This window comes from Acipenser ruthenus, chromosome 1 (genome assembly GCF_902713425.1).
Source record: "Acipenser ruthenus chromosome 1, fAciRut3.2 maternal haplotype, whole genome shotgun sequence".
Lineage (NCBI taxonomy): Eukaryota > Metazoa > Chordata > Actinopteri > Acipenseriformes > Acipenseridae > Acipenser > Acipenser ruthenus.
The window spans coordinates 72,199,349-72,224,149 of record NC_081189.1 but is presented as its reverse complement, the minus strand read 5'-3'; the positions used below and the strand labels follow the sequence as shown (position 1 = coordinate 72,224,149).

Here is a 24,801-nt window from a genome sequence, read left to right as displayed (position 1 = left end):
TACAAATAAGTTCAGTACAAATTCCAGTGTTCCATTCCTATACATTTTTTCTTCAGTACAGTATTCCGACTAAAAGCCAGCTTAATTTTCAATAACATTTTTCTAAGTTGTACATCTGAGATTCATTGTACATTCTATTGTAATACCATTTGTTTTTATTCTTGTTTGAACTGTCTCAATTTTTGGATTGTTTTTAGATTTAAGAGGAAAATAAACCGGGCAGCACATGAAACAGTATTCACAGTATAGACATTTTTTTCATTTGCTTTTATACTACTGTATGTAGTATTTTGCAAGTATCCCAAACGCCATCATTATTTATTTCTATATTTATCTTGATTATCAGTATGTTTATATGGAAAACACTTAAATAAATGTAACAAACACAAAATTGGATGTACATTTGACATAAACTACATCTTTATAGTGTGCAACTGCAAAATAAATGAGTACTGATCACTAAATCCTACTGTTACACAGAAGCTCTACACCTGTTCCATACTTGTGGAGAATTCTGAAACATTATTACGTCACGCGTTTATCTTGGTAACCACTATCCTCTAATCACCTTTCGGCGGGATTGTGGTAGACACGGTACAGTAGGAGGACAGCATTCTGTTTGTGTAGAAACCACAAATACGTTGTTGTTAACAAAAAAGAAAGTTTTTAAAAAAACGTTGGTTTAATAAGCCATTGGCAAGACGACAGAGTCAAATGAATACATGAAAAAGTGCTGAAACTCGCTACGCTATACAACATCATGTACACAAGAAAGTTAATTGAACTCAAACCTCGACAGCAATGAAGAGAACGTGTATATGTGAGATATGCAGCTGCGGGTAAGTAAATCAAACAGTAACAATTTTATATTTTTGTTACGTTACATAGTTCGAAGGGTCTTATTTTGCTTGCCCTTTTAATTCTCTCAAGCGCGTGTTGTACGTTCTGTGTGATAGGCACAGGTGGAGCACCAGATGGGTTATTGCTGGGTACAGATTTACCGCAGTGGTGTAGTGCTATATTTAGAAGTGAGGGGTCGCTATTTACACCGCCTGCCGTCCGAGTTTCCACATACACTCAACAGAACCGCTGTTTATCACTCCAATAGTAGTTACCGTCTTTGAAAGGGCTAACAAGTGTACCAATTAATTACAAATTCAGACAATCGGGTATTGAGGTATTATTGTAAAGCAATAGTATATGCAAGACACTAGACTTACAGCTATTTATAAATATAAATACATAAATATTTTCATAACCAGTTTCATACACTAATACACACATGATTAAAACACAGTCATTATTAATTATTAATCCTATGTGTAACTCCTCCACACCCTCTTGTATATTGAATGGTAAAGCCACACACAGCCACCCTTTATTTGTTTGTTGCGATTGAGTTGTATCTTTTAAATAAATGTTTAGCTTATTTTATCTACATGATTTCTTATATATGTGTCTAAAAATAAGAACTTTTCCAATTTACATCTAATTGTAAAACGTTGACACCTCAGCACAGCATTAATACAGGTTCCCTTCACCTCTCTTTACTCATTATTCATACCTGTTGTTCCAGACCGGTCACGCTATATTCAAACGTTTTTCGTTATTTCTCTCTCAAGGCTTTCTTACGGCTATCGTAGTCTTTACTTATTTATATTAATAGGAGCAAAACAGTTAAATATTCTACATGTGAAGTACGGAAGCAGTGCTCTCCCTGCCCTAGATGGATTATATTTATAATGCGCTGAAAACAGTTTGTCAAGACATGTCCTGTTCCCTCGAAACGGCAAGAATGTGCTGAACAAACGTATGTGTTAGAGTAATGGTGTCTGAACCTGTATGAAGGGTGTTGTTCATTTGGGGTTGAATATCTCTCGAAAACCAGTCATAAATTACTTCCTGAGGCTCTTTTTATTAACCAGGCCAGAATTTTTGTCAAGCCTTGTATTGACTTGACCAGTCTAGAGCCCTGTTCAAATGTACTAGGGCTTTTAGTTGACCTGGTTGGATCAAGGTCTGGAATTGTGAGGGTCTGGAACCAACTCCCTAGTAATGTTGTTGAAGCATGACACCCTGGGATCCTTCAAGAAGCTGCTTGATGAGATTCTGGGATCAATAAGCTACTAACAACCAAATGAGCAAGATGGGCCTCCTCTCGTTTGTAAACTTTCTTATGTTCTTAAGGTCCTGGATTCGAATGTACTAGAAATTACTACAATTTATAAATATATATATATATATATATTTAGCTCAAAGAGCCAGCTGCCCATATATATATATATATATAAAACACAGGCTCCCTTGAGAAAGATATGTACAACATATCGAAACGTTGGGCAGCTGGCTCTTTGAGCTAATATATATATATATATATATATATATATATATATATATATATATATATATATATATATATATATATATACATATTGGAAATAGCCTGGTAAAACAACATGGCAGGTAAAATTGTATTATTGCGGTTCTGTGGTGGTGAGCTCGAAACATTTTCTGCAATTCAGGCATGGTGGGATACTATCATATTAAGTCCCACTGTCTATTGCGCGGCTAGGAACTGTAACCGAACTATTTTAATAGTGTTTGTACACATTAAGCCCGACTAAACATGAAACGGTACTCCAGTGTGGGTGCTTTGAGCTGGATTAATTAGAAAGTTTTTCAGTATGGTTCTCGAGATATGTAGTGTCAACATAGCCTAAATTAAGTATAGTTAAATTATGCCAAACACACACACACAAACATATATATATATATATATATATATATATATATATATATATATATATATATATATATATATATATATATATATATAATCCCTTGAGATTATTTTCATTGGTCTCAATTTTTTATCATTTTAAGGCAACAAAAAGGAGTTTTAAAAATAATTGTGTGAAAGAAAGCAGGAATTGAGCCCAGATCTGAATCAGAGCCTCAGGGAGAGTTACGCATACAGTAAACCTGGGTTATGATCTCAATGTAAAATACAGAATGAAAATATGCTGTACCAGACTGCTAATCACAGACATATTCCCTAGGAATCAACTCCGGATTTTGCATGTGTAATTCCTATTTGTTTCCACTAGAGGTTGCAGCAAGGCAAGTATTGTATTTATTTTAAATTTAATTAAAAAAATTGAAACACCTTGTACAGTAACAGCCAATTTGGGGTTGCTAAGGTAACTAAGGGACTGGAATTTTTAGACCTTGCTTTTTTGTATTTGGGAAAGTGGTTATTTCATCTCATTTTGATTTACGTCTAGATGTCTATTTTGATTACTGTAACAATAGGTACTAGTCTGAATGGATGCCTGCTCTTCAAGTGGGATACATCCATGCACTGCAGTCAGGTGTTAATAAGTTTGTATATTTTCATTTCTGTATTGTCCATTCAGATCATAACCCAGTTTTACTGTGTATACATACTGGTGCATAAAAGAAACTCAACACTCAGGACTAATGGATTTAATCAAATATTTTAAACATAGATATCAAACAACATCCCAGAAAATGTGAATCATGATAAGTATTTGGTATGACACGTGACACACTGTCAAATTGAAAACATTACAAAGTTAGTATCGGGTATGATCCCCCTGAGCATTAACACAATCCTGGCAGCACTGACGTATAGACCTGATCAGCCTCTGGATAGACTGCTGTGGGATGTTCCGCTACTCTCTCTGTGCAGCTGCAGCCAGCTGGTGAAGGTTGGTTGGTCGCGGTTGTCTCCTGTGGATGGCACTGGCGATTTGATCCCACAGATGTTCTATTGGACTCAGGTCAGGAGAAAAAGCTGGCCACAGCAAGACCTCAACATTGTTTTTGTGCAATTGTAATCCTAGCACTGTGTGGTGTTGCATTGTCCTGCTGGAAAATCGACACTTCCGGATTGGGTTGCAGGAACAGAAAAACTGTTGCCTCGAGGACTTTGTAACGGTTTTTATTTATATTATTTATCAATTATTTCTACACTCACTGCGGTCCAGATTTGAACAGGCAGACATGCTACAGTTTCACTAAAGGGGAATTCTCTCGTAGAGGGGGTTTGTAGTCATGTATTTTATGCACACATACTATGTGCCTGTTCGGCCAGTAGGGGTCATTCATTACAACTTCGTCAATTTAGCACCAAAGGCATTCTTGTGTTAAAGGAGATTCCTCCCCACATCATCACACTTCCACCGCCCCACCGGTTGGCTTGAACAGCGCAACAGTCAGCATAACGCTCACCAAGACATCTCCACACACGTTGTCTTCCATCAGGTCTGCCATGGGCAAAACGCCGGAATTGGGCTCGCTTTCATTTTTTGAGAGGGTTTTTTTTATAATAGTTTGTTGAAGCAGAACATCTCATTCTCAGGGCAACTTATCTCACAGACAGGCGGCCTTCATTCATGCTGATAGCAACCAGGCGATCTTCATTACTCAAGCGGGGCATGGTCTTGTCTTTCGCTGTTCTTGAGTTAATTAAAATCATGTATTTTCGAATGGCTATTTATACAGATTCTTCTTAATCAACTCATTTTGGCAATTGTAACAACTCAAATACCAAACACTGAGCACCTGGCGTTTTTATGAAACATGACTTGAGCTCAGTATTATTATGTTATCCCAAGGAACAATACTACTCAAACAATCAACAAACCTAACTGCTCACTATTTAAAATGTAAATAACATTATGTATGTGCCCAATGAGTTACTGATGTAAAACTTAGATTGTTTCGTTTTCATTGTGCGTCAGTATATATATATATATATATATATATATATATATATATATATATATATATATATATATATATATATATATATATATATATATATACACATACACCTTTTTGACACCTTAGGAATGTTGAAAGGTTGATAGCAATGTTGTCTCAAAGGTAATGCTGAGATATAAAAAATGCTTTTGGCCTCCTTTGGGATTGACCTCCAGATGGTGTTATTGGTCAGATTGCAGATGATGCAAAAATACTTTCAATTTAATGAAAACACCTTTTCAATTTATAAATGCTGCAGCTGCTTTAACATGTGCTGAAAATTCAATTTCACGACCCCAAAAAGATGAATGAAATGACCTGAAAATGACACTGTGGAAAAGCCCATGTAAAGTGCTTTCAAAAGGATGAGACAGATAATTGTAGAACTGGAAACAAAAAACCATGCTGGCGTGTTTTGTTCTGGGAGTTTGGGTGTCTCGTTCCCAAAGTATAGCGTAACAATTCTTGATAAAAACGCCAGATCATGTTGTTGCATTCAGATGTATTAATAGATGGAATGTGGGGTTCTTTTGTGCTGGTTAGTGAAGGGCATGATAACAAAAGGCAGTGCTTCAGAGTCCATGTAGTGCAGCTGTTTTTCTTTGCATGTGAAATAAAATCTCATCTCTGTAACCTTTCACGTTTTGTTCTGGGCTTTCAGACTGCGTACGTTTGAATGTTTTGAAATGTAACCATTGAAAAGGGTTTTTTTAAAAAAAAAAATCTAATCAGGTGTTTAATTACAACTGTGCCATTCAGAGAAAATGTCTAAAAGTTTCTCTGAGCCATAATAAAGCAAGTGTTTGATTGTGTTTTCTAATGTGATCTTTTGTTCTACTGTAATCCTCTTAACTTGAATTAGTTTCTCAATTAAATCAAAGGAATTAATTAAGTTCAGATCTAAATAGAGAAGGGGGTGACATATTCTTGTGGACTGTCTTTTGCTTTGTATAAGTACTGCTGGTGATTAGTGTGGAGGAAGTGAAATCATACAAATAGGACCAGATTGCACGACTTTATTATTAATTACTGTATAAAATGTATTCACTGCATTGGATATGTAGTACAGCACATTAGTAGAAGTACTTGAATGAGAACATAATCTAAAGTGTACGCCTATTACAGTTTTATAACTTTTTTTTATAACTATTTACAATTGTATAATTAGTGCATGTAGTAAATGTGCTAAATGGTAACTACAGTGTAACTACATGTAGGTAATGTAGTGTATCTATATTTATAATAGATAACCTCGAATGGACACTGACATGCGGCTACTAGCAGGCACATAAAGAACAGGTATTGCCAAATGCTTGTTAAATATTAATTGATTGTACTACTACAACTTCGGAAAAGTGGACTCTACATTTTACATTTTTTTCTTGTGTGTTTTTTTTCATGAATTAAAAAAATTATATATATATATATATATATATATATATATATATATATATATATATATATATATATATATATATATGTGTGTGTGTGTGTGTGTGTGTGTGTGTGTGTGTGTGTGTGTGTGTGTGTGTGTGTGTGTGTGTGTGTGTGTGTGTGAATAACGCCTTTGCAGCTGTCACTAGCTACGTTTACACCTGCACAGCCGAACCGGTGCCGAGTCGAACCAGCCTGGTATAGGCTGTGTTCTTTTCATGGTTATCTCAGATTTCACGATTTCCTTGAAATTTACCCGGTGCGGTGTAATATGTAGTTACCAGTGAAAATTCCTATTTCTGAAAGAATACCTATATTTTTTATCACTTAAAAAACAAATCCAGCAAACGTTTGCCTAATTGGCGCACACTACCTCACTGCATTTAGGAATCTGTCAGCCGGTAAATGATAGAACACACGGCATAGAGCTGCACGATTTCTTTTAAAATGTCTTCAACGAAAAGGACACCAGTTACATCACAGATCGGATATTTCTGCTAAATGTCACTCTGTCCATTTCAAGAAGTGGTCATTTCACGCCTGTTGTTATTTTGATTTTGGTTTGTATTGTGTTTGATAATTCACTGATGGTAAAAATAAAATGTCTTCAAAAGGTGGACATAAAAAAACTATATATATTGCAATTTAGCATTTATCGTTTTTCAGGTAAAATTTTTATATTTAGGAACATTTGTTATATAATAACTAGATAAAATGATACATTTTTGATGCGACATTATATTTTTTGTGCTCTAATAAATATTATGGTTAATCGTGAAATATCTTGAAATACCAATTCTTTTAGACCGTGAAATGCTATGAAATAAGCAATTTTTACTGCGAACAAAATACAGCCCTAGCTATCGCTACTATTAATCATTGTGACAACTTCAAGTTTGTTATATAAACCGTGCCGTACTTTAAAAAATACGCGCGTTGCATATTTTATATCTTATATTTTAAGAATAAGAGCGATGTTGACAAAGCACAGCACGCTATCCAGTTGTAAATTACTGACTTTTTCCTCATTAATGATGCTATTTGAGACAGATCAATGGGAAAATTCCGTTTCAACACAAGGTTGTTCAATGAACTGAAGGGTTTCAATAGCGGAGACTATTACACATTTTGTCCAAAAACACCAAGCAATTTTTAAGTTACAATTTCTGTTAACTGTTTTCAAGTCCCACAAGGGGGCTAGGTGGAATAGTGGTTTAACGAAGCTGATCATTTTTCCATGCTTGTTCATTTCTAATAACTGTACAGTGCCCCCCTTTATAAGGTGGTCATATTATTATTATTATTATTATTATTTATTTCTTAGCAGACGCCCTTATCCAGGGTGACTTACAATTGTTACAAGATATCACATTATTTTTTTTACATACAATTACCTATTTATACAGTTGAATTTTTACTGGAGCAATCTAGGTAAAGTACCTTGCTGAAGGGTACAGCAGCAGTGTCCCCCACCTGGGATTGAACCCACGACCCTCCAGTCAAGAGTCCAGAGCCCTAACCACTACTCCACACTGTATAATGTGGAATCAGTATTAAGGCAACCTGATCGTGGCTCCCATTTACCCCATAATGCCACTAGCACTTTCATTGTCAATATAAGACAAATGACTATAGCGTTATGAAGGGGCTGTATCTATCCCTGGACCACCTTGGAAGTTAGATGTATTTGGCTGCACAAACATTAACAGATACATTTCTTTATTTTTTTTAACTGCAACAAATTTGAGAGTGTGTTCTCAAGCAAATTGTTCATAAAGAATCATTAAGATACAGTAAATAAATACTGGTATGTGCACAGTACAAGTGGTTAGTTACAGGACACAAGGTAATGCTTCTTCCTCAGTCTAAAATACTACACTTTTGCTTTCAGGCTTTATTACCAATGATAAAACAAAAATGTACAGTGTTGGTTGGCAAAACAATTACATGTAGACAATATGTATTGAACTCAATTAAACTTAGAAAAAATACATTATTATATATTCTACAGTTCTGCCTTTCTAGGTCTGATATTTTAGTTAATTTTGAGAACAAGTCATTTACTTTCATTCCACTGGAAATAGCAAATTGAATGTTTCCATTCATTCCTGCTCCTTTCCTGGCTACCAGGACGGATCAGTGCTGAAGTGAGTAATAGAATGGTATTTATAGTAACTTTCCCTTCTTAGTAGCTTGTTCTGTTTGCACAGCAAGTGCTTTATATAAATAATTCAACTACTGTGATGCTGTGTTTAATACTGGATGGGTTAAAACACAAGTTGTAAATCAAAGGAAAAATAATCTTTGTGATGTGTGCTTGTCCCATAATAATGCTGTTGTAATAGCAGAGATTTGTATACAATGAGGTAAGCCTATTGATCTTTTTTTCTTATTTTTTTTTATAACAGACCTTAAATGTTTCCTATTAGCTCTGGTATGCACTACTCTCCTTACTTGCCTGCTGTTAGCAGCAAAATGTCAGAGCCCATATCCGACACTATCACTGAGGCCATCTGTTTTTAAACAAACTGTTAAGCTGTGACAGCACCACACAGATTTATTGATAAATGTTACTTTATATAATAAGGCTGAATGAAGTCATGTTGTTATCTTAATTGCTGTTCTTGTTGTGCTGTCCATTGCGTTTGAAAGTTCACGTCAGGTGACTGCCCAGCTGTGTGACAAAAAGAGAATTCTTATCGTGGTGATTTTGGAATGCACTGGTACGATATATGGCATTTATGGTGTGCTGTATGTTAGAATGGTTCTGCAAAGCAATTTTTGGTTCTGCTGTGTTTTGTGTTGCAACAGAAAACCGTGTGGAGACAAGATATACTGTAGGCCTAACAATGCATCTGAAATGTAAACTTTGACAGAAAAAATGCAGCTGGTATTGTCATTTGATATGCTCATAAAGTGTCACTTGTGACCTTGACCTATATTCAAACAAAGACATCAAAAGCTAGTACATTAGTGTAGTGTGCCACCTAGTCTCTATACTTTGATCACATTTCATATTTTGTTTTCTAAAAATGGATTGAAATAAAATGAAAAATGCAATAGAAATATAAAATTACAGATTTCCCCAAAAAAAGCTAAAGGGAAAAAAAGTACATGTTAGCTTTTGGAGAGAAACATATATTTTTTGGAATTACTGACACATGTTCTAATATTTTATGCTTTATTTGTTAATTTCTATTACAGGCGTCACCGCTGTCCACACCTTCCTACAGTGCTCTACAACTGTGACAAACCCTGTTTGGTCACAGAGTACAAAGATAACTACTACCCACACAGCAACACTGGAGCAGCACAGTCATGCAGACCCAAAAATCGTTATCAGAGGAACCCAGAAAAAATGGAAAACACCACCACATTCAGGTAAGATTGGTGCCAAGTACAGTACAGTATGTGGCACCTAAAGGTATATGTAATGCTTTTCATGCTGCAAAGATTTTTCACAGCCATTTTACAACTTATCATCTTTACCACTGTTTTGACTTAACATTCGATTTATAATGCCTGTCTTAGGAAGCCTCTAGTATTTTGCCAAAAGGTTTGGAATCACTAGGTCACACATGTATCGTAATCCGATATGGGCACTTGGGTAACCAGTTTCAAGATCTCCAATCATTTTTTTCAGTCAAGTAAACCTTTAAGGGGACTGTGACAGGCTAGCTGTAGGGATGACGTCAGGCCAGAAAGAAACACACAAACAGACAGTACTGGAGTTGAAACTGAGACGCAATTGCTGCGCTCAGTGTTTTAATGAATCAAATAAAAGATTTAAACAAAAACAGCACACAGCACTTTACACCAAAATAAATAGACAAACAAAATGGACTAACACTTAAACAAACGGTGGACTAACAGACAAACAAACATAATAATAATAATAAGACTAATTGTATTTAATAAAGCTGCAAACTTGTCTGTCAGCTTTTCAAAAAAGGTTTATTACTGGTACAACACAAAGCAACATTGCCATCAAAGTTGCATTAACCTTAAAGACTACTTCAGCGTGAACACTTGATGAATAAGTTCTGATAACCATTCATTGTATCTTTTATTAAAAATGTGGTATGACATTTATTGGATTTTTCACAACTTCTAGATGACTTCCAGAACATGTACAAACCTTTCACACAAGTCAGGCGGATACCTTTTGCTACTCTTCTCAACTGGTTTCGATTGCTCAGTACTCAAGACACCAACCTCTTCATCTCAAGCCAGAATTGCTTGATTGGATTCATAACTGGTGATGGGGGCTATGGACCTTGATGTTTTCACCTCAGTGTTAAAACATTTACTCAAATCCTGAACGCTACTCAGGGGAAATGAATATAAATTGTCAGTACTTATGAGCATCACTACATATCTCTACTTATTAATGTAGTTATTCTCAAATGCAAACTAGCCTTGATTCCTTCTATATTAGGTGAATTACCGGTAAATAGGTTGGTTGGTGTGGTTTGTTGAACAAAAAAAAAGTCATAAAAAAAGTATTTGATTTATTTTAGGGCGGATTATGTACTGCATGCGGTGCACAGACCAAAGACGCACATTGCAAAATACGTCAAGCCAGAAGGAGTCATTGATATGGGCACCACATACTTACAGGATTTTAAGCCATACCCAGTTCATCCTATTCCTGCAGCCAAATCTGCTGGGTACAGACAGCCCCCAGCTAGGATGGACTTGAAACCTACATATAAAGGTAGGTTAAATCAGCCTAAAATCCACATTCTGAAGCAATACCGTATTGTTGTGGGTTGTGTTTGGCTTTTGCAGTGTTGTAGTTTAATTCTGTTAATTCCTACATACTGTATGCATGCATGCCTTTTGTGGATGCTATTGGGTCTGATTTGGTAAAATCATCATTTTATTCATGGACACCTGATGACTTGTAGAGATGGGGCAACGTCTTCCTAAACATTACAGATGAAAAATAAAAAGTTCAAATAAAAAAAATCCTGGAAGACCCATGGTGTGAAAAATAAGAATTGTTTTCAGATTCTTGTGAAGGAAGTCCAATGAATGGCATTAAAGTTACACAGAGCGAACAGTTTTTATATCAATCTGTGCTGAATGAGTCATGAGTAACATGAGTCACGGATAAAAAATTGTTTACTACCCTAAACTACCATTTTTCATTATATAAAACAACATATAAAAACAGAGGTTACATTTTTTTAAAATTATTTTTTAATGGGTTAGTTAGGAAATGATCCTCTTATAATACATTTCACACCTTTTCTTGTGAAAAAACCTACAAGAAATCTTGTTTTTGTCTAACTTTCTGTTTTCTGTCAACCACGGATATCCCTGTAGACACACCAATCCAAACAGTGTGAGTGAGTAGAGTACTGGGTCACTGCTTAGACGGAGAAGAAAGAGGACAAGAACGCTAACAAAAATAGAACAGGGTCAGATTTAGAACCCAAATATATGTATTGTTTTAAGCAAAGCATAAGAAAACAAACAAACAAGCAAACACCATAGGTGCATTCTGAATGGGTGATTGAATGTTTTATTATTTAAAACACATTTTGACAATCAGATTAAAACAATTAGTACATTTGTACTTAATGGATATTTATAAACCGAAATCGCAGATCAAACATATGTTACAAGCAACTTTGAGATTATCCACTCGCTTGGATAAGAAAAATTGCAAGAAAAAGTCAAGCTTGATTATTGATATTACAAGCTTAATATGAAACAGAATGTACTGTATAACACACTGTTAATGTGAACCTGACAATAACTGCCATAAATCTAAATCTGTCATTCATCAAATAAAACTAAATGCTTGAACAATGGGTTCAAAATATTTTCACTCTGCGTAATTAAAAAAAAACAAAACAAAAAAAAAAACGGGGGGGGCGGGGGCTGGGGGCTTGGTGGGGGTAGTGACTCCTGCCAGGCCCCTGAAAGAGTTAAGAACCTTTTTTATTGATCATGTTACTGCTTTTGTTATTGTAAACACACCAAGTTGGGCAGTTGTTTCAGCACAAATGGGATATGTAGAAGCTGCAATAGTACTGTAAATAAAAATAAAAGACTGTAAACTTAGTTTTCTGCAGCACATTTAAAAAAAAAATCATATCAAGAGAACAGATCTGGAAGTATGCTGTATATGCTCTACTAACTTTCTAGAAAATAGAGAGCTACTAAATAAATAATACAAAGAGTCATGACAGTAAGTCTTATACCTCATCAGATCTCTGTGACAAAGTTTAAACAGCAGTTCAAAAAAAGACAATTCTAAAGTAGTTGCACCTTAGCCATTTCTTACCCATTTTTCTTAAAGCTGAATACGTACATCCTACTTAATAAACAACATTCTTAGTTATAAAAACTTGAAAATGCATACCATATGTATTGAAAAAAGGGACCAACTTTGTGCATCCAGCTATAATTTACATACTTGCATGTTAAAATGTGCAGCAGAAGTACCATGCAAATACCTGATATTTTTTATAAAAACCAACACTGATGTGAAAAATACTTGTGCCAATCATTTCTGAAATTGAAAAAGACTCAAAACATTTGTCTTGAATTGATTAAATTCAACACTACTGAGTGTTTGATATTTATGGATATTTGCAAAAATGTCAGTGTAGCAAGTTTGATTTATCTAGTGCTTTTTTATTAATATGGACACCTTGGTGTTTATTTATCTTCATTACCATGTACTTGTATAGGCTTGTGATCCAATAAATGACACATTTTCTCTGACTTCAGTGGGCTGTAACTTCACAACAGGACATCCAATGTGAAATTTAAAAACATACTAGAATGCTTGAATTATTTTCTAATATATGAAAAATTTAATTTGAGTGTAATATTACTAGATACAGTAAAAAAAAAAAGAACAAAAAAAAAAGCATAGCATTCAGTAAGAGGAACATTCACCTTACACTACAGAATGTATGAGGTTTGTGTTAACATTCTGTTTGAAATGTATATTTCTTTCCTGGGGTCAAGTTATTACATTGACTTTAAAACCTTTCTTTATTTTTTATTTTTTTATTTCAGATGATTACAGAGTATGGGGGATTCAAAAAAGACAAAACTTCAAAACACAAGACAACTTAAAGCCGTGCACAGACAGGTTTAGCAACACAACCACTTTTCAGGATGACTACCATTTCCCAGGCCCAATTTCAAAAGAGAATTTTAAACCGGCACATGTACCCATGGGCCCAAGACCTTTTGATGGTCTGTCCAGCTACAAACAGGAGTATATACCCTATTCTGTGGAGCCTTATAAATGCATTCAAAGAGAGCCCCATAAGCCAAGTGTTATCCCGTTTGATGGTCTCACCACACAAAGGAAAGACTACAAGGGATTACGGGGGGAAGCAAGCAAATCAGTCAGGTCTAAAGCTGCCAGAGGAACCCCGGCCCACAAATTTAATTGTTCGACTGAATTTCGTGATAATTACAAATCATGGCCTATACGACCAATACCACTGCACAAGTATGGTAAATATGTTCCCCCAGAAGTTGCAATGAACATGACTTCAACAGCTCACGCAGACTTCGTGGAGCACCAGATTTCACCAGCTGTAGCAGTCTGCCCTCAAACTCAAGCCTGGAACTGTTCGCCTTTTGAGTCCAAGTCAACTATGAAAGATGACTATAAGTTATGGGATGCCAAGGCGGCACCCTTGATCAGAGGGGTACAGCAAATAGAGAAACCTACTGGCCCATTTGAAAACACAACCACTTTCCGTGCTGACTATGTGTCACATGCCCCCGCTCGCACTCTGAGCTGCAAACCCATTCTCACTGTACAATGCTGTCAGCCACTGGACAATGAAACCACTTACTGCACAAGCTACATTCCCAAGGAGATCAAAGTATGCCCTGCTGCTTTTGCCAACCCACCGGGCTATGTTTATGAAGAAACGAAACCCCGTGGCCATCGACTATATCGCAAACTCTCTGCCAGACAGAATGGAAACACTGCTAATGCAGCAAGGAAAGTAAACAGTGTATTGGATTACACTCGTAATTAACAAACAATCAATGGCTTGGGCTCAACATGGAACCAGGAGCTACTTAACACAGCTTAAATGCTTCAACTTTGTATGCAGAGATCAGTCCTTTCAAGACACAGTTTTTTTTTTTAATGCAATGAAAAGTTTTAGTTTAATATCTCTGACAAACACATTTTCTCAATTTTATTGATTTATTCACCAGCTGTTTCTAATAAAATTGATGAAATATTGTGTAAATTAAAAGATACATATTCAAAAGAATTTGATTACATTATTTGGTAGTCTTACATCTAACTTGGTATACATTTGGCTATGAAATAAGAGGGGGTACTCAATATATACAATGGCATTACAAAAATAAGGGATTTATTGAATCAGTGTTATCTAATTAAAACTGCTTTTAAGGTGAAGTGCAATCTTTGGTTGGAACTAGAATGTGCAATGTCAAGACTGTCATGAAATACACTGGGTATTTTTTTCACACTTTAAAATTGTTTTTTGTATTATTACCTGCCATCTTTCAAGGTTAGGTGTAATCAGTATTTATCAGAAATGAATCTTAAGTGCACCACCCAAAGCAAATAGCTCTTGGTATGATGATCAAAAGAAAACACACAGAGAAAAATACTATTTTAATAAATAGGTGTATTCAAATGATTTGTATAAATATATTTGCAGGAAAAGACATTATTCAGCAAAAGAGCTGTTGCTAGATCATTATCACATGCTGTAATTAAATCACTCAATCAGACCGCTCGAACCGTCAATGTGACCAGTGTTACAAAAACTCTTTATGTGTAAAGAATAAAGACCGATGAAAACCCTTGTATGGTAAGTACACATGGATGGTAAGTACACACGGACCAGCCCATTTACTAAAGGAATGCAAATAAAATATGTTAACTGCTTTTGGGGAGGAAGCAGTGAATCAGAAACAGTAAAAATTCAACATCTGAGAAGTGCTTTCAAAAACAAGGGAAGAAGTTTACAACAACCAAAAAAGGACAAAAAAAAGATCTGCCTGGACAACATTAAAATCACAATATTGCACTTTTTATACTTGACATTCTAATAAATAGATACAATGTGGTAAACATGTTTCTCATTAAATTATTTACAAAACAGACACCCATTACAAAAACGAGAATATTCCCTGTCAAATACATTGTTTCTCACAAACTGTTTTTCTGGCATCACTTTTTACATCTTTTCCAGCATACCTTATTTATACCAGCTGGCAAAAGGACTTCAGTTATGGAGAGTTTAATAAAATAGTAGTTTTGCAAGGTAAAAGCAGATGTATTTTTCATACATGAAAAAAATAATGACTATTGAGAGCTACAGTAAGTACATATCCTAAAACAAGTGTGGGTGCAGGTGGTTCTGTGTTTAGGCAATATTGGTGCGGATGCCCTTCAAAACCATAATGTTTAAAACGCAGTATTTTAGAAGTTAAAAGATGAGCACTACAGTAATTCCCTAAGTGGCTCCCTCGTTTACATATCTTTAGAGAGCTGTCAAAAACAGATTTGTGGGGTTACTGTTTTGTGGAACTGCTTTCTAACTGCTTTCTAACTTTATTGTGTATAGCATGTTTAAAGTTTTATACTATATCTGCATGAATATAAAAAAATAAAAGCGCCAATGGCCACACCATTTCTGCTGGACACAAGAAATTCATATTCAACATATTCAGTTAGTGCACTGGCATTGCTACACAATCTCTACATACAGAAACATCCACCAAATGCAGAAAAACTGTAACAAATCCCACTAGTAACAGAAATATACCATATTAAAAAAGTTTAAAATTATTTCTGCTGAGACACAACACAAATTTTCATAATGAACCATGCAAGCTTAAAAAAAATATGTATTTTTTATAATTACAACAAAAGCTCTAATCAGAAAAATAAGGCACATGATTAACTACAATGCTCCAGACATATGCAAACCAGACAACATAGACTACATTTTTAGCTGTGCTTAGTTTATACAACTCAAAATACATTGTCATTCAGGCACAAAAGACCCAAAAGTGAAGTTACTTTTTACACGTAAACTGCACATCAGGTTGTAATCACAAATAAAATTTAGATGGACCTCCTGCCAAGCAGGTCTCCGGTGTTTTAGAAGCCTGACTCGGCAGTGTGTGACCAGAAAATCTAGGAGACAGCATTGTTATGTTGGCTATTAATTTAAGTGGGAATGTGCTACTCCTCTTCTTTCCAAATGTTAGTGTAGCTTGGACTGGTCTAAACTGATCTGTTTGATCTAATTTAGTTCCCTCTGGCTTTGTGTTTCTTTATAATTAAATGTTATCTTGGTACAATGTATTTCAGTGTGGGATAGCTTTGGTCCAAGACCTAACCAACACTTTAAATCAAATTTTGAACCCTTGTTTATTACTGGCAATGCAATGCTGGTGGGTATGGAATAAGGCCCATAGTGGCAGATCATCCTTCTCTTGATTAATACTGTCATACATTTTATCCTAAAAGCAAATATCATGAACCTTCTGCTCATATATCAGCTCCATCCATGCATTTAACAGGCAATACAGAAAAAAACAGATTCCATCTCAGTTACAGTGTGGATTAGTTTGAGAAAGGCTGCTGGTTCCCTGGCCTTCACCATCTTCACAATGGTTCTTCAGGTCATTTTTGTTCTTTACAATAATATAAAAGCCTCGATCCACGGCATAGGAACACATGCAGGTCCCCCCCCTCACCCCCCCCCCCCCCCAATCACTCAAAGGCAAAAGGAGAGATTAATGGTTCTGCCCTAGCATTCTTTCATCAGCCTTGTGGGACAGCCCATTGTTCCATCTCTCTATGTCTTTTGTTTTCACCCACAGAACTGAACAAGCGGATTCCCTCATGTGTCCTTGCATGACTCACAGCAGCGCACCTTGAATTGGGAGAGCTGGCAGAGTTTCAGCTGCTTGACTTTCTCACAGTATCTGGTGGTGTCCCGGCACTCCACTGTAAGAAAACAATGATGACATTAAAGACCTGTACTGTGTTCAGAAAAGGTTAGTGAGTAAAGAGATAGCTAACTAGGAAAAGGACAAAGTCCCAAGTTACGATTTTTCTATAAATATGTTGGCCTGGCTGCTGCTAAAAAGTGTATCTTGAAAGTCTGTCCCTATTGGAGTTTGGCATTGGCTGAACAATTTAGATACACTGTCCACATGGAGACATCCACTGTTCAATGGAACTGTATTAGTCTTTCATCAATGAATGTAACCTCCCCCAGTCTTAGACTTTCTATATATGGTAAACTTAATAAAATCATAAACAAGAGACTCACATTTCTCACAGGGGAGGATGTTACAGCGCTGCCAGTTGGCGGGTCTCTGTCTCCAGGAACAGAACTGCTCCCTCCCAGTCTTGCCGCTCCGGAGGTGTACGCATTCCACCCTCCTGGACTGGAAGCCATAGTTCCCACAGGTGGCTGTGCACTGAGTCCAAGAGCTCACATGCCACTGCACATTGCAGGCCTCGGCAGAACAGTTCCGGATGCTGGGTGGCCTGCAGGCAATCACACACACACAAAAAAGCACACCAGGCTTTAGTTTGAGATTAAATACTTCTGACATTTACCGCCTTAACCCAGTGGTCTTCACCCAAATTAAGATCACCTACATTTCCAAGTGTTTTAATTTTTATTTTGAAAATGTACTTTGGGATTCTGTGATTTTAACCCAGATATGCCTAAATTCTAAATCCAAGTGACCTATAAATGTATGACAATAGGCATATTTGGGTTAAGAATATATTCTTCTATGTTTCTTGCTGCATGAGCCTGCAATGAATTTTGATCACAGATCCATGTGGTGACTGGTATACAAAAGTGTCTCACGAGTGCAAGAGAAACAGAAATGTTACAAAACAAAATTCTTCAATACAAACAAACATCTTACCTGGGCACACTACTGCACTGATTAAAAGTCATGACAGTGCCATTCTTTGCCTGGCAGAACACCTGTCTGTGCTGTGTAGCTTGTCTTAGTCCAATACACTGGCCATTACACTGTTAAAGAAGAAACAGACATGTTAATTATGTCAAGTGGTCTGGCAGGCTCAATCATGCAGCTGTCTAAATATTTGTCATGATTTTCATTGATCCTCCCCTACCCCTTACACATAAACCTGTTTAACATTAAAATTATAATTGAAAATTGTCATGTCACAATTTAGCCAACTTTAACAAGAAACGTTATCATAACCCTGGTTCCCTGACATAGAATTTTACCTCCTAAAGACCCGAAACCTGAATAAGATATACCAAAGCTGCTCTCTGAGCCAGTGATGCAGTCATGGCCCGCCCCTGAGGGCACAAACAGACTGTGCTCAAAGATCTCATTGTCAATTTTCCTTCAAGCCTGCTACAATCATGAACGCAGTGACCTTGAAGGTTAATAGTTACATTTCTATTTCAGGGAATTAGGGTTATGATAATAACCTAACGTTCCCTTTCAGGTATGAAATGTAACCAAAGCCATCGCAAGGGCTATATTGCAGAATGAATGCTGAATGCTACAAGGCTAAGCCAAGAGGCTGCCTTGTGTGTTACCATACGTAACCCCAGTAACAAGTAGCAAGGGTGAAAAAATTGAGGGAGAAACTCACCTCTATGCCTGTAGTGCAAGGGTTGACTGGAAAACTGCCCTTAACACGCTTCCACGACATTAAGTCTGTAGAAGCCATTATAGGTATGGGGAGTAGCCCACACCACTGCATTACAAATGTCCTTGACAGATACACCCTGGAATAAAGCCCATGAAGTTGCCATGTCGCTGGTGGAAGGGGCAGTGAGCTTTTCTGGGGGGGGGGGCAAGTTGGCCAGCTCATAGGCAGTCCTGACCGTGTCTGCTATCCACTTGGACAGCCGCTGCTTAGACAGGGCTTGACCATAGGACTTAGCCCCATAGCAGACAAAGAATTGTTTGGACTGCCTCCAACGTTTTGTCCTATGGAGCTGTCGCTCTCTGTCAAACTGGAAAGGAGGTGGATTAGAAGCCTCCAATTCCACAGACTGGTTGACATGGAATGCCGAGATCGTCTTCAGCAAAAAGGCAGATTTGGTACAGAGCACAACCTTTGATCTGGCCTTTCGCTATAGAGCATGCCTGCATCTCACTCACCCACTTTGTGGAGGTGATAGCAAGCAAGAAAGCCGCTTTGAGCGATAAACATTTCAGCTCAGCTGAATGCATGGGCTCAGATGGAGACTCAATGAGTGCATTAAGCACCACGTTTAGCCTCCAGTGAGGAACAATGTCCTTTATAGGTGGCCGAAGCCACCGAGACCCTTTCAAAAATTGCCCCACCAGGAAGAGGGCTCCTGGTGAGAGTCAATTTTGACATGACAAGCTAAAATACCTGCCAGATAGGTCCGGGCAGATGTTTGTCACCCCGGGCAGATGTACTGCCCGTAGTAAGAGGAGGTTCTCGTGTCCCCAGAGCAAAAGCTTGCAGACCTCATGATGGAGACTGGGTGACCTAAGGCCGCCCTGATGGTTGATGTAAGCCACCACTGTTGTGTTGTATATAAGGACAAGCAAATTTCTTCCTCGAATCTCCTGCAAAAAATTCTGCAAGGCCAGGTAAACTGCCTGCAGCTCTAAAACATTTATGTGGAGACCCTGCCAAGGGCGTTCCACACACCTTGCGTACCCCTGCCATTCAACACAGTAACCCAGCCCAGGCTGGTGACAACCTCTCTTCTGATGACACTGCCCAGCGCTATGCCATTAAACAGTGATGAGACACTTTCAATAGGCGGTCGCGGTTCAGCACAGGCTGAAAAACCCTACTGTTGAACCAGGCCTGCAGAGGGTGCATGCTCAGGAGACCCAATGTAAGGGTCCGGGAAGCTGCTGCCATCAAGCCCAGAAGTTTCTGGAACATCACTACTGTGAGCACTTTATTGAGCTTAAAGAGCTTCAAACAGGTGGCTATTCTCTGCACTTTGCCGTCCGAGCACACTCCTAGATAGGAAGCTGTCTGAGACGGTGTGAGCTGGCGCTGAAGGTGGACAATGACAAATTTCGTGTGGGCCTCTGCCTGTGCTGGAGACTGGGCACAAATGAGACAGTCGTCCAGATAATTGAGCACTCTGATGCCTTTGAGTCTCAATGGGGCCAGGATAGCTTCCATGCTCTTCGAAAAGGCATAGGGAGCTATGGAAAGGCCAAATGGCAATACACGGAACTCGTACGCTGGACCGGAACAGTACCGGGTTGGTTCGGTACCAGTTTGGTGACTTTAGCACCGGGTCGGAACCAGTTCGGTATGGGCACAGTACCAGGTCGGTACCGGTTCGGTGACTTTAGCACCAGGTCGGTACGGGTACAGTCCGGCACCGTCGCGGTAACCTCAGTCCCGTTTTGGTACCGGTTACGGGTCGACCGGCTTGCAGTCACCACGGGTGCCAACGTACGGGGATGCCCACCTGTACAAGCCACTGGCAAAACCACTCAGTCAGTACCACACGAGACTGAGGGAAGCCTGCTTGTTAGAATGACACTAAGCCTTCGTAATGGTGATGCTAAAGCTGTCACCAAAACAGCAGCAAGATACTGTGGAAGAGATTGCAAGCAATCACAACCGAAGCAAGTATCCTGGTCCTGCACAGTGCTTGCTCTTGCTGCGTGTGTGCTATAGCACCACATTGTAGACAGGCCTAAGAGAAAAAAACTCTCACAAATACAGTAATTTAAACAATTACATAAATAATATTACATGTCATGTATTTTTAGCCAAAGCCAAAATGAGAAATAAATAACTCCAGTCAGAGCTAATGCAGCCTGGAGGGAAGAGCACAAAGTCAGCTCTTATGTTGCTCGATCCCTGGGAAGGAGCGACTCTAACCGCTGTTACATCGATTATATTAATATCACATATAAATTGTGTAAAAACACAATAAATGTGAAATATATAGCAGATAGAAGTAACAAGTACTCATCTGAACAAGGCTCTCCGACCAGTCAGTCTTGAAAGGAAAAATGGTGAGGAGATCTGTGAGCGCAGTCTGTTTGTGCCCTCGGGGGCGGGCCATGACTGCGTCACTGGCTCAGAGAGCAGCTTTGGTATATCTTATTCAGGTTGTCAGATCTTTAGGAGGTAAATGGTTACATTTCATATTTAAAAGGGAACCAGTGATGCAGCAGGAAATCCCATTGATCATCTGCCAATAATGAATTCCTGATCCTCGAATTGTGAAAAGCATGTGCGTTGAAAGGAATTATGCTCTTCAGCCTTCTGAATCCCCGAGTTAAGAAAAAACTATCCGGTTCCTCTAAAACCTATGAAAGGTACAAGGCTCTGTAACAGTGCCAACCAAGAAGGCTTATTATTATTAACTGTGTGCTCAAAAATTATTCTTAAAATCAGAAAAACAAATGACAGGCTGGAATGACAGGAGATTAAGTCTGGCATCAGTGACAGCTTAAAAGATGGATATTCCACTTGTACCAATAAAAAAAGTAGCAGGACAGTTAGTCTTTCCCCAGTTACCCACACTCACCTGCGCCCAGGTGGACGTGGCCCACTCCACACAGGGAAGAGTGTTGCATGGCTGCATGTCTGCTGGGCGTTTGCCAGCAGGGCCGCAGTTGTCTTCTGGCAGGGTCATAGACATTCCAGCAGCCGTTACCTTGTTACAGGTGACTTTGCGGCTCAGCATGCCCCCTCCACAGCTTCGTGGGCATGAAGACCAGGGCGTCACTAGCCACCTGAGAAGGGCACAAGGCAGCACATTAGTGGCTTTTGTTATACAACACAAAATAAAGTTGCAGAATTCCCTTTTATGCGTACATCCAAAATACAGGTATCGGGTATAAATTACAGCCAAGTATTGGTCTGTGATCAAATACGCAAATTTTACCAAGCTTTTTTACTGGCCTGCATGATGGAGAGCTTTCAGCAAACACATTCAGCAAATGTTTGTACAGTTAGGCACAGCCTTGGTTTGATAAAGGTATTAAACAAAATGTTTCGAATAAATATCATTCCACATTGTTGGATTTGTCCTATAACCTGCACAGTGAAAATTAGTAAAAATGAACTCCACCTGGGAAGGCAGTCTTTGATATTGCAGGGAACTGGTTTCAGAGCAGGTTTAGGCTTGTCCCTGCAGAGTGACCGGTTGACTTCTAGGCTGTCCCACAGGCACTTCAGCCTCGGATATTGGGTGCCTTTGTTACCACAAGGAGCAGAGCACGGCATCAGGTCATCAACCTTCCACTCATAGTCTGTCCAAATGTAAAAAAATATTAGGAATTATTGACAACACTGAAATCTGAATTTATCTCAGTTTATCCACAGAGCATGAGGAGGCACAAGCACAGCTGCCTTGTGGGGAATATTCTTTGTCTTGTGCCTTGACAGGGTGTGCACTTACCAACATTGCACTTTTTTTTTGGTGGTGATTTTTTCTATTATGATCCATTACAATTAATAATTTTGTTCCACAGGTATCTAACCCAGGATAAAAGTAACGCTTTTACGAGGCACAGAAGATTATTCTTCACCCTTGTATGAGAGGCCAGTGCACTATATTTTTTAAAATTCTTGAGGCCACTTCCTGGCTAGCATTACAATACTGTATCTGAAATTCACACTTTCCATAGAGCATATTTGAGATTTGATTGTATGAAATAGCCCTTTACAATTGTTATCTTGTAGACAAAAATAACTGAACCTATACAATTGAGACAACACCCTTGAAACTCATTCTAAACAACCACCTATCACAGAAACATAAAAAAAAATCTAAACATAGCACTGGAAAATGACTTGCCTTGTATATCTAAGACTGCCCTTTGCTGTAATGTGCCCGCGTCGTTCTCCGACAGGCAGCGCACTTCTCCATGAAGGTGCTTGGTAACATTTGGAAGTCGCAGGACCTGCCCTTCTGCCAGGAGCTGATGTGTTATTTCTGCTGCACTGCCCAGAGACTGGCTATTGAGAAACCAGGAGATGTGTGGTCTTGGGTGGCCCTTCACAGGACAACCTGATTCGAGAGGGAGGAGATACATCGCTTTAGGGCCATTCATGAACTGAAGTCTGAAAAAGGTATTTTTCCACAAATATTCAAAATTCCATCCACCATCAGGCATATGAGTAAATAGCCATCTCCCATAAGTAAGTAAAAAATCTAAATAATTTTTTTGTGTTTGAGAGGAATTAAATTAATTTCAAAAGGTTTAATTTGCATAATTTGAAGCATAATTTAACTACTGCTTCATTTTGTTTCTTTATAGTTGTGGCAGAGGAAGAGCTCTGCCTGTAAATATTGTGGTGTTTTGTTTGTGTATGGTGGTGGTTGGCAGAGATGGGGTTAATTCGCCCGGGGAGTCCATGCCAAAAACATGAGAGAATGTGGCTACTTAATAGAATAACTGGTGTTAATTGGGAGCAGCCACATCACATAAAAGGAGAGCCCAGGGAGAGGATTTGGTGAGTGTTGTGAATCTGTGTTGTTGCTGTGTTTGTATTTTATTTTTGTTCAGTGAAGGCGAATGACCAGCCTGAAAATGTTTTTTGTGTTTTGTAAACCTTTATTTTGACCTGTGTGCCCTTTTGTTAGGTGTTATTTTTGTTTATTACAGTGTGTGTGTTAGCTCATAAACTGCAGCTCCTTTGTCTTTTTCATAAACTGCAGCTCCTTTGTCTTTTTGCCGCTATCCTGTTACAATAGTTTATTCTTTGAAAAACAGTTTGCTTTCTATCAAAAAATTTGCTACAGCCTTCTTTTGAGAAACCAAGTGCATTACAATGACATGATTGCACCTAGAGGATATTTTCCTAGAGGGTAATTTGTTGGACAGTTATTTAAAGAAGGCAATCCTCTGCCCCGATTCTGTGTCGATAATATTTAATAACTTTACAATAGCCTGCCAATCTGATGATTGTCCACCACAGGGCTATAAATCACTGATATTTGGACTGGTATAAGATGACAGCTGGAGGTTCAGTCAGCTGAGAATAGGAGTTGTTCCTTGCTGGATATCGAGCACTATTGTCCACAGTTTACTCCCGTGTAAATTTGCAAAGCTTGGGTGGTTCTGAGGTCCTCAAACAATTGGAATAATAAAAACACAACTGAGGAATTTTTCTCCTGCTCTTTTTTTTTTTTTTTACAGCATGTCTTAAGTCAAATGAAAATGACTGTTAGATTTGGACATCACCTATATCCACTAAAAAATCGAATTCACATACGGCTGTGTCTGATATAACCCTATTCTAGTACTTGATAACACTGCTAAATTTCACCCCTTGTCATTTGTTTGACATAAACAACTCAAACCTCTCAAATCCTCCATCTTTGGCGAGCCCTTGGTGCATCTGTGAGGTTCAGAAAGCGACAATATCCTAACACGGTCTCCTCCTCACCGTCATGTAGCATGCTAATTAATTGCTGCTGACCAAACTATTTTAAATAATTAAATTGAACTGTAATGAGACAGTTTTGAAATTAGGATCTTCTTGAAGTCAGATTAATTATTGTATCACTCGCTCCCACTTCCTGAAGTTTTAACATCTGTTGCTGATGGACATGA

The 24,801-nt window shown here is 38.0% G+C and overlaps 2 protein-coding genes across 2 annotated transcripts; one reads left to right on the top strand and one right to left on the bottom strand.

The window, feature by feature from the left end:
• Window positions 1-591: 591 nt before the first annotated feature.
• LOC117421067 (stabilizer of axonemal microtubules 2-like) lies at window positions 592-14,566 on the top strand. Its single transcript, XM_034034959.3, has 4 exons — window positions 592-839; window positions 9,427-9,603; window positions 10,743-10,939; window positions 13,264-14,566. The coding sequence occupies exons 1-4, from the start codon at window positions 802-804 to the stop codon at window positions 14,247-14,249; spliced, it is 1,398 nt and encodes a 465-aa protein (XP_033890850.3). The 5' UTR covers window positions 592-801; the 3' UTR covers window positions 14,250-14,566.
• Window positions 14,567-16,987: 2,421 nt separating this feature from the next.
• LOC131728626 (ADAMTS-like protein 1) lies at window positions 16,988-23,277 on the bottom strand. The gene is made up of 6 exons (XM_059019777.1): window positions 23,040-23,277; window positions 22,311-22,491; window positions 21,765-21,972; window positions 18,157-18,266; window positions 17,544-17,764; window positions 16,988-17,215 (listed from the first exon to the last, which is right to left on the bottom strand). Exons 1-6 carry the CDS (start codon window positions 23,275-23,277, stop codon window positions 17,109-17,111), a joined length of 1,065 nt encoding a protein of 354 aa, XP_058875760.1. The 3' UTR covers window positions 16,988-17,108.
• Between the last annotated feature and the right edge of the window lie 1,524 nt (window positions 23,278-24,801).

Bases quoted from the DNA above. Each gene is read 5' to 3' on its own strand.
- LOC131728626 (XM_059019777.1), bottom strand. From the start codon at position 23,277: ATGTATCTCCTCCCTCTCGAATCAGGTTGTCCTGTGAAGGGCCACCCA. The intron at 21,973-22,310 runs GTGGAGTTCATT...TGCCCTTCTCAG, and splicing joins ATCAAAGACTGCCTTCCCAG to GTGGCTAGTGACGCCCTGGT. The intron at 17,765-18,156 runs GTAAGATGTTTG...GATTGCCTGCAG, and splicing joins CAGTGCAGTAGTGTGCCCAG to GCCACCCAGCATCCGGAACT.
- LOC117421067 (XM_034034959.3), top strand. From the start codon at position 802: ATGAAGAGAACGTGTATATGTGAGATATGCAGCTGCGG. The intron at 9,604-10,742 runs GTAAGATTGGTG...GATTTATTTTAG, and splicing joins GAAAACACCACCACATTCAG to GGCGGATTATGTACTGCATG. The intron at 10,940-13,263 runs GTAGGTTAAATC...TTTTTATTTCAG, and splicing joins CTTGAAACCTACATATAAAG to ATGATTACAGAGTATGGGGG.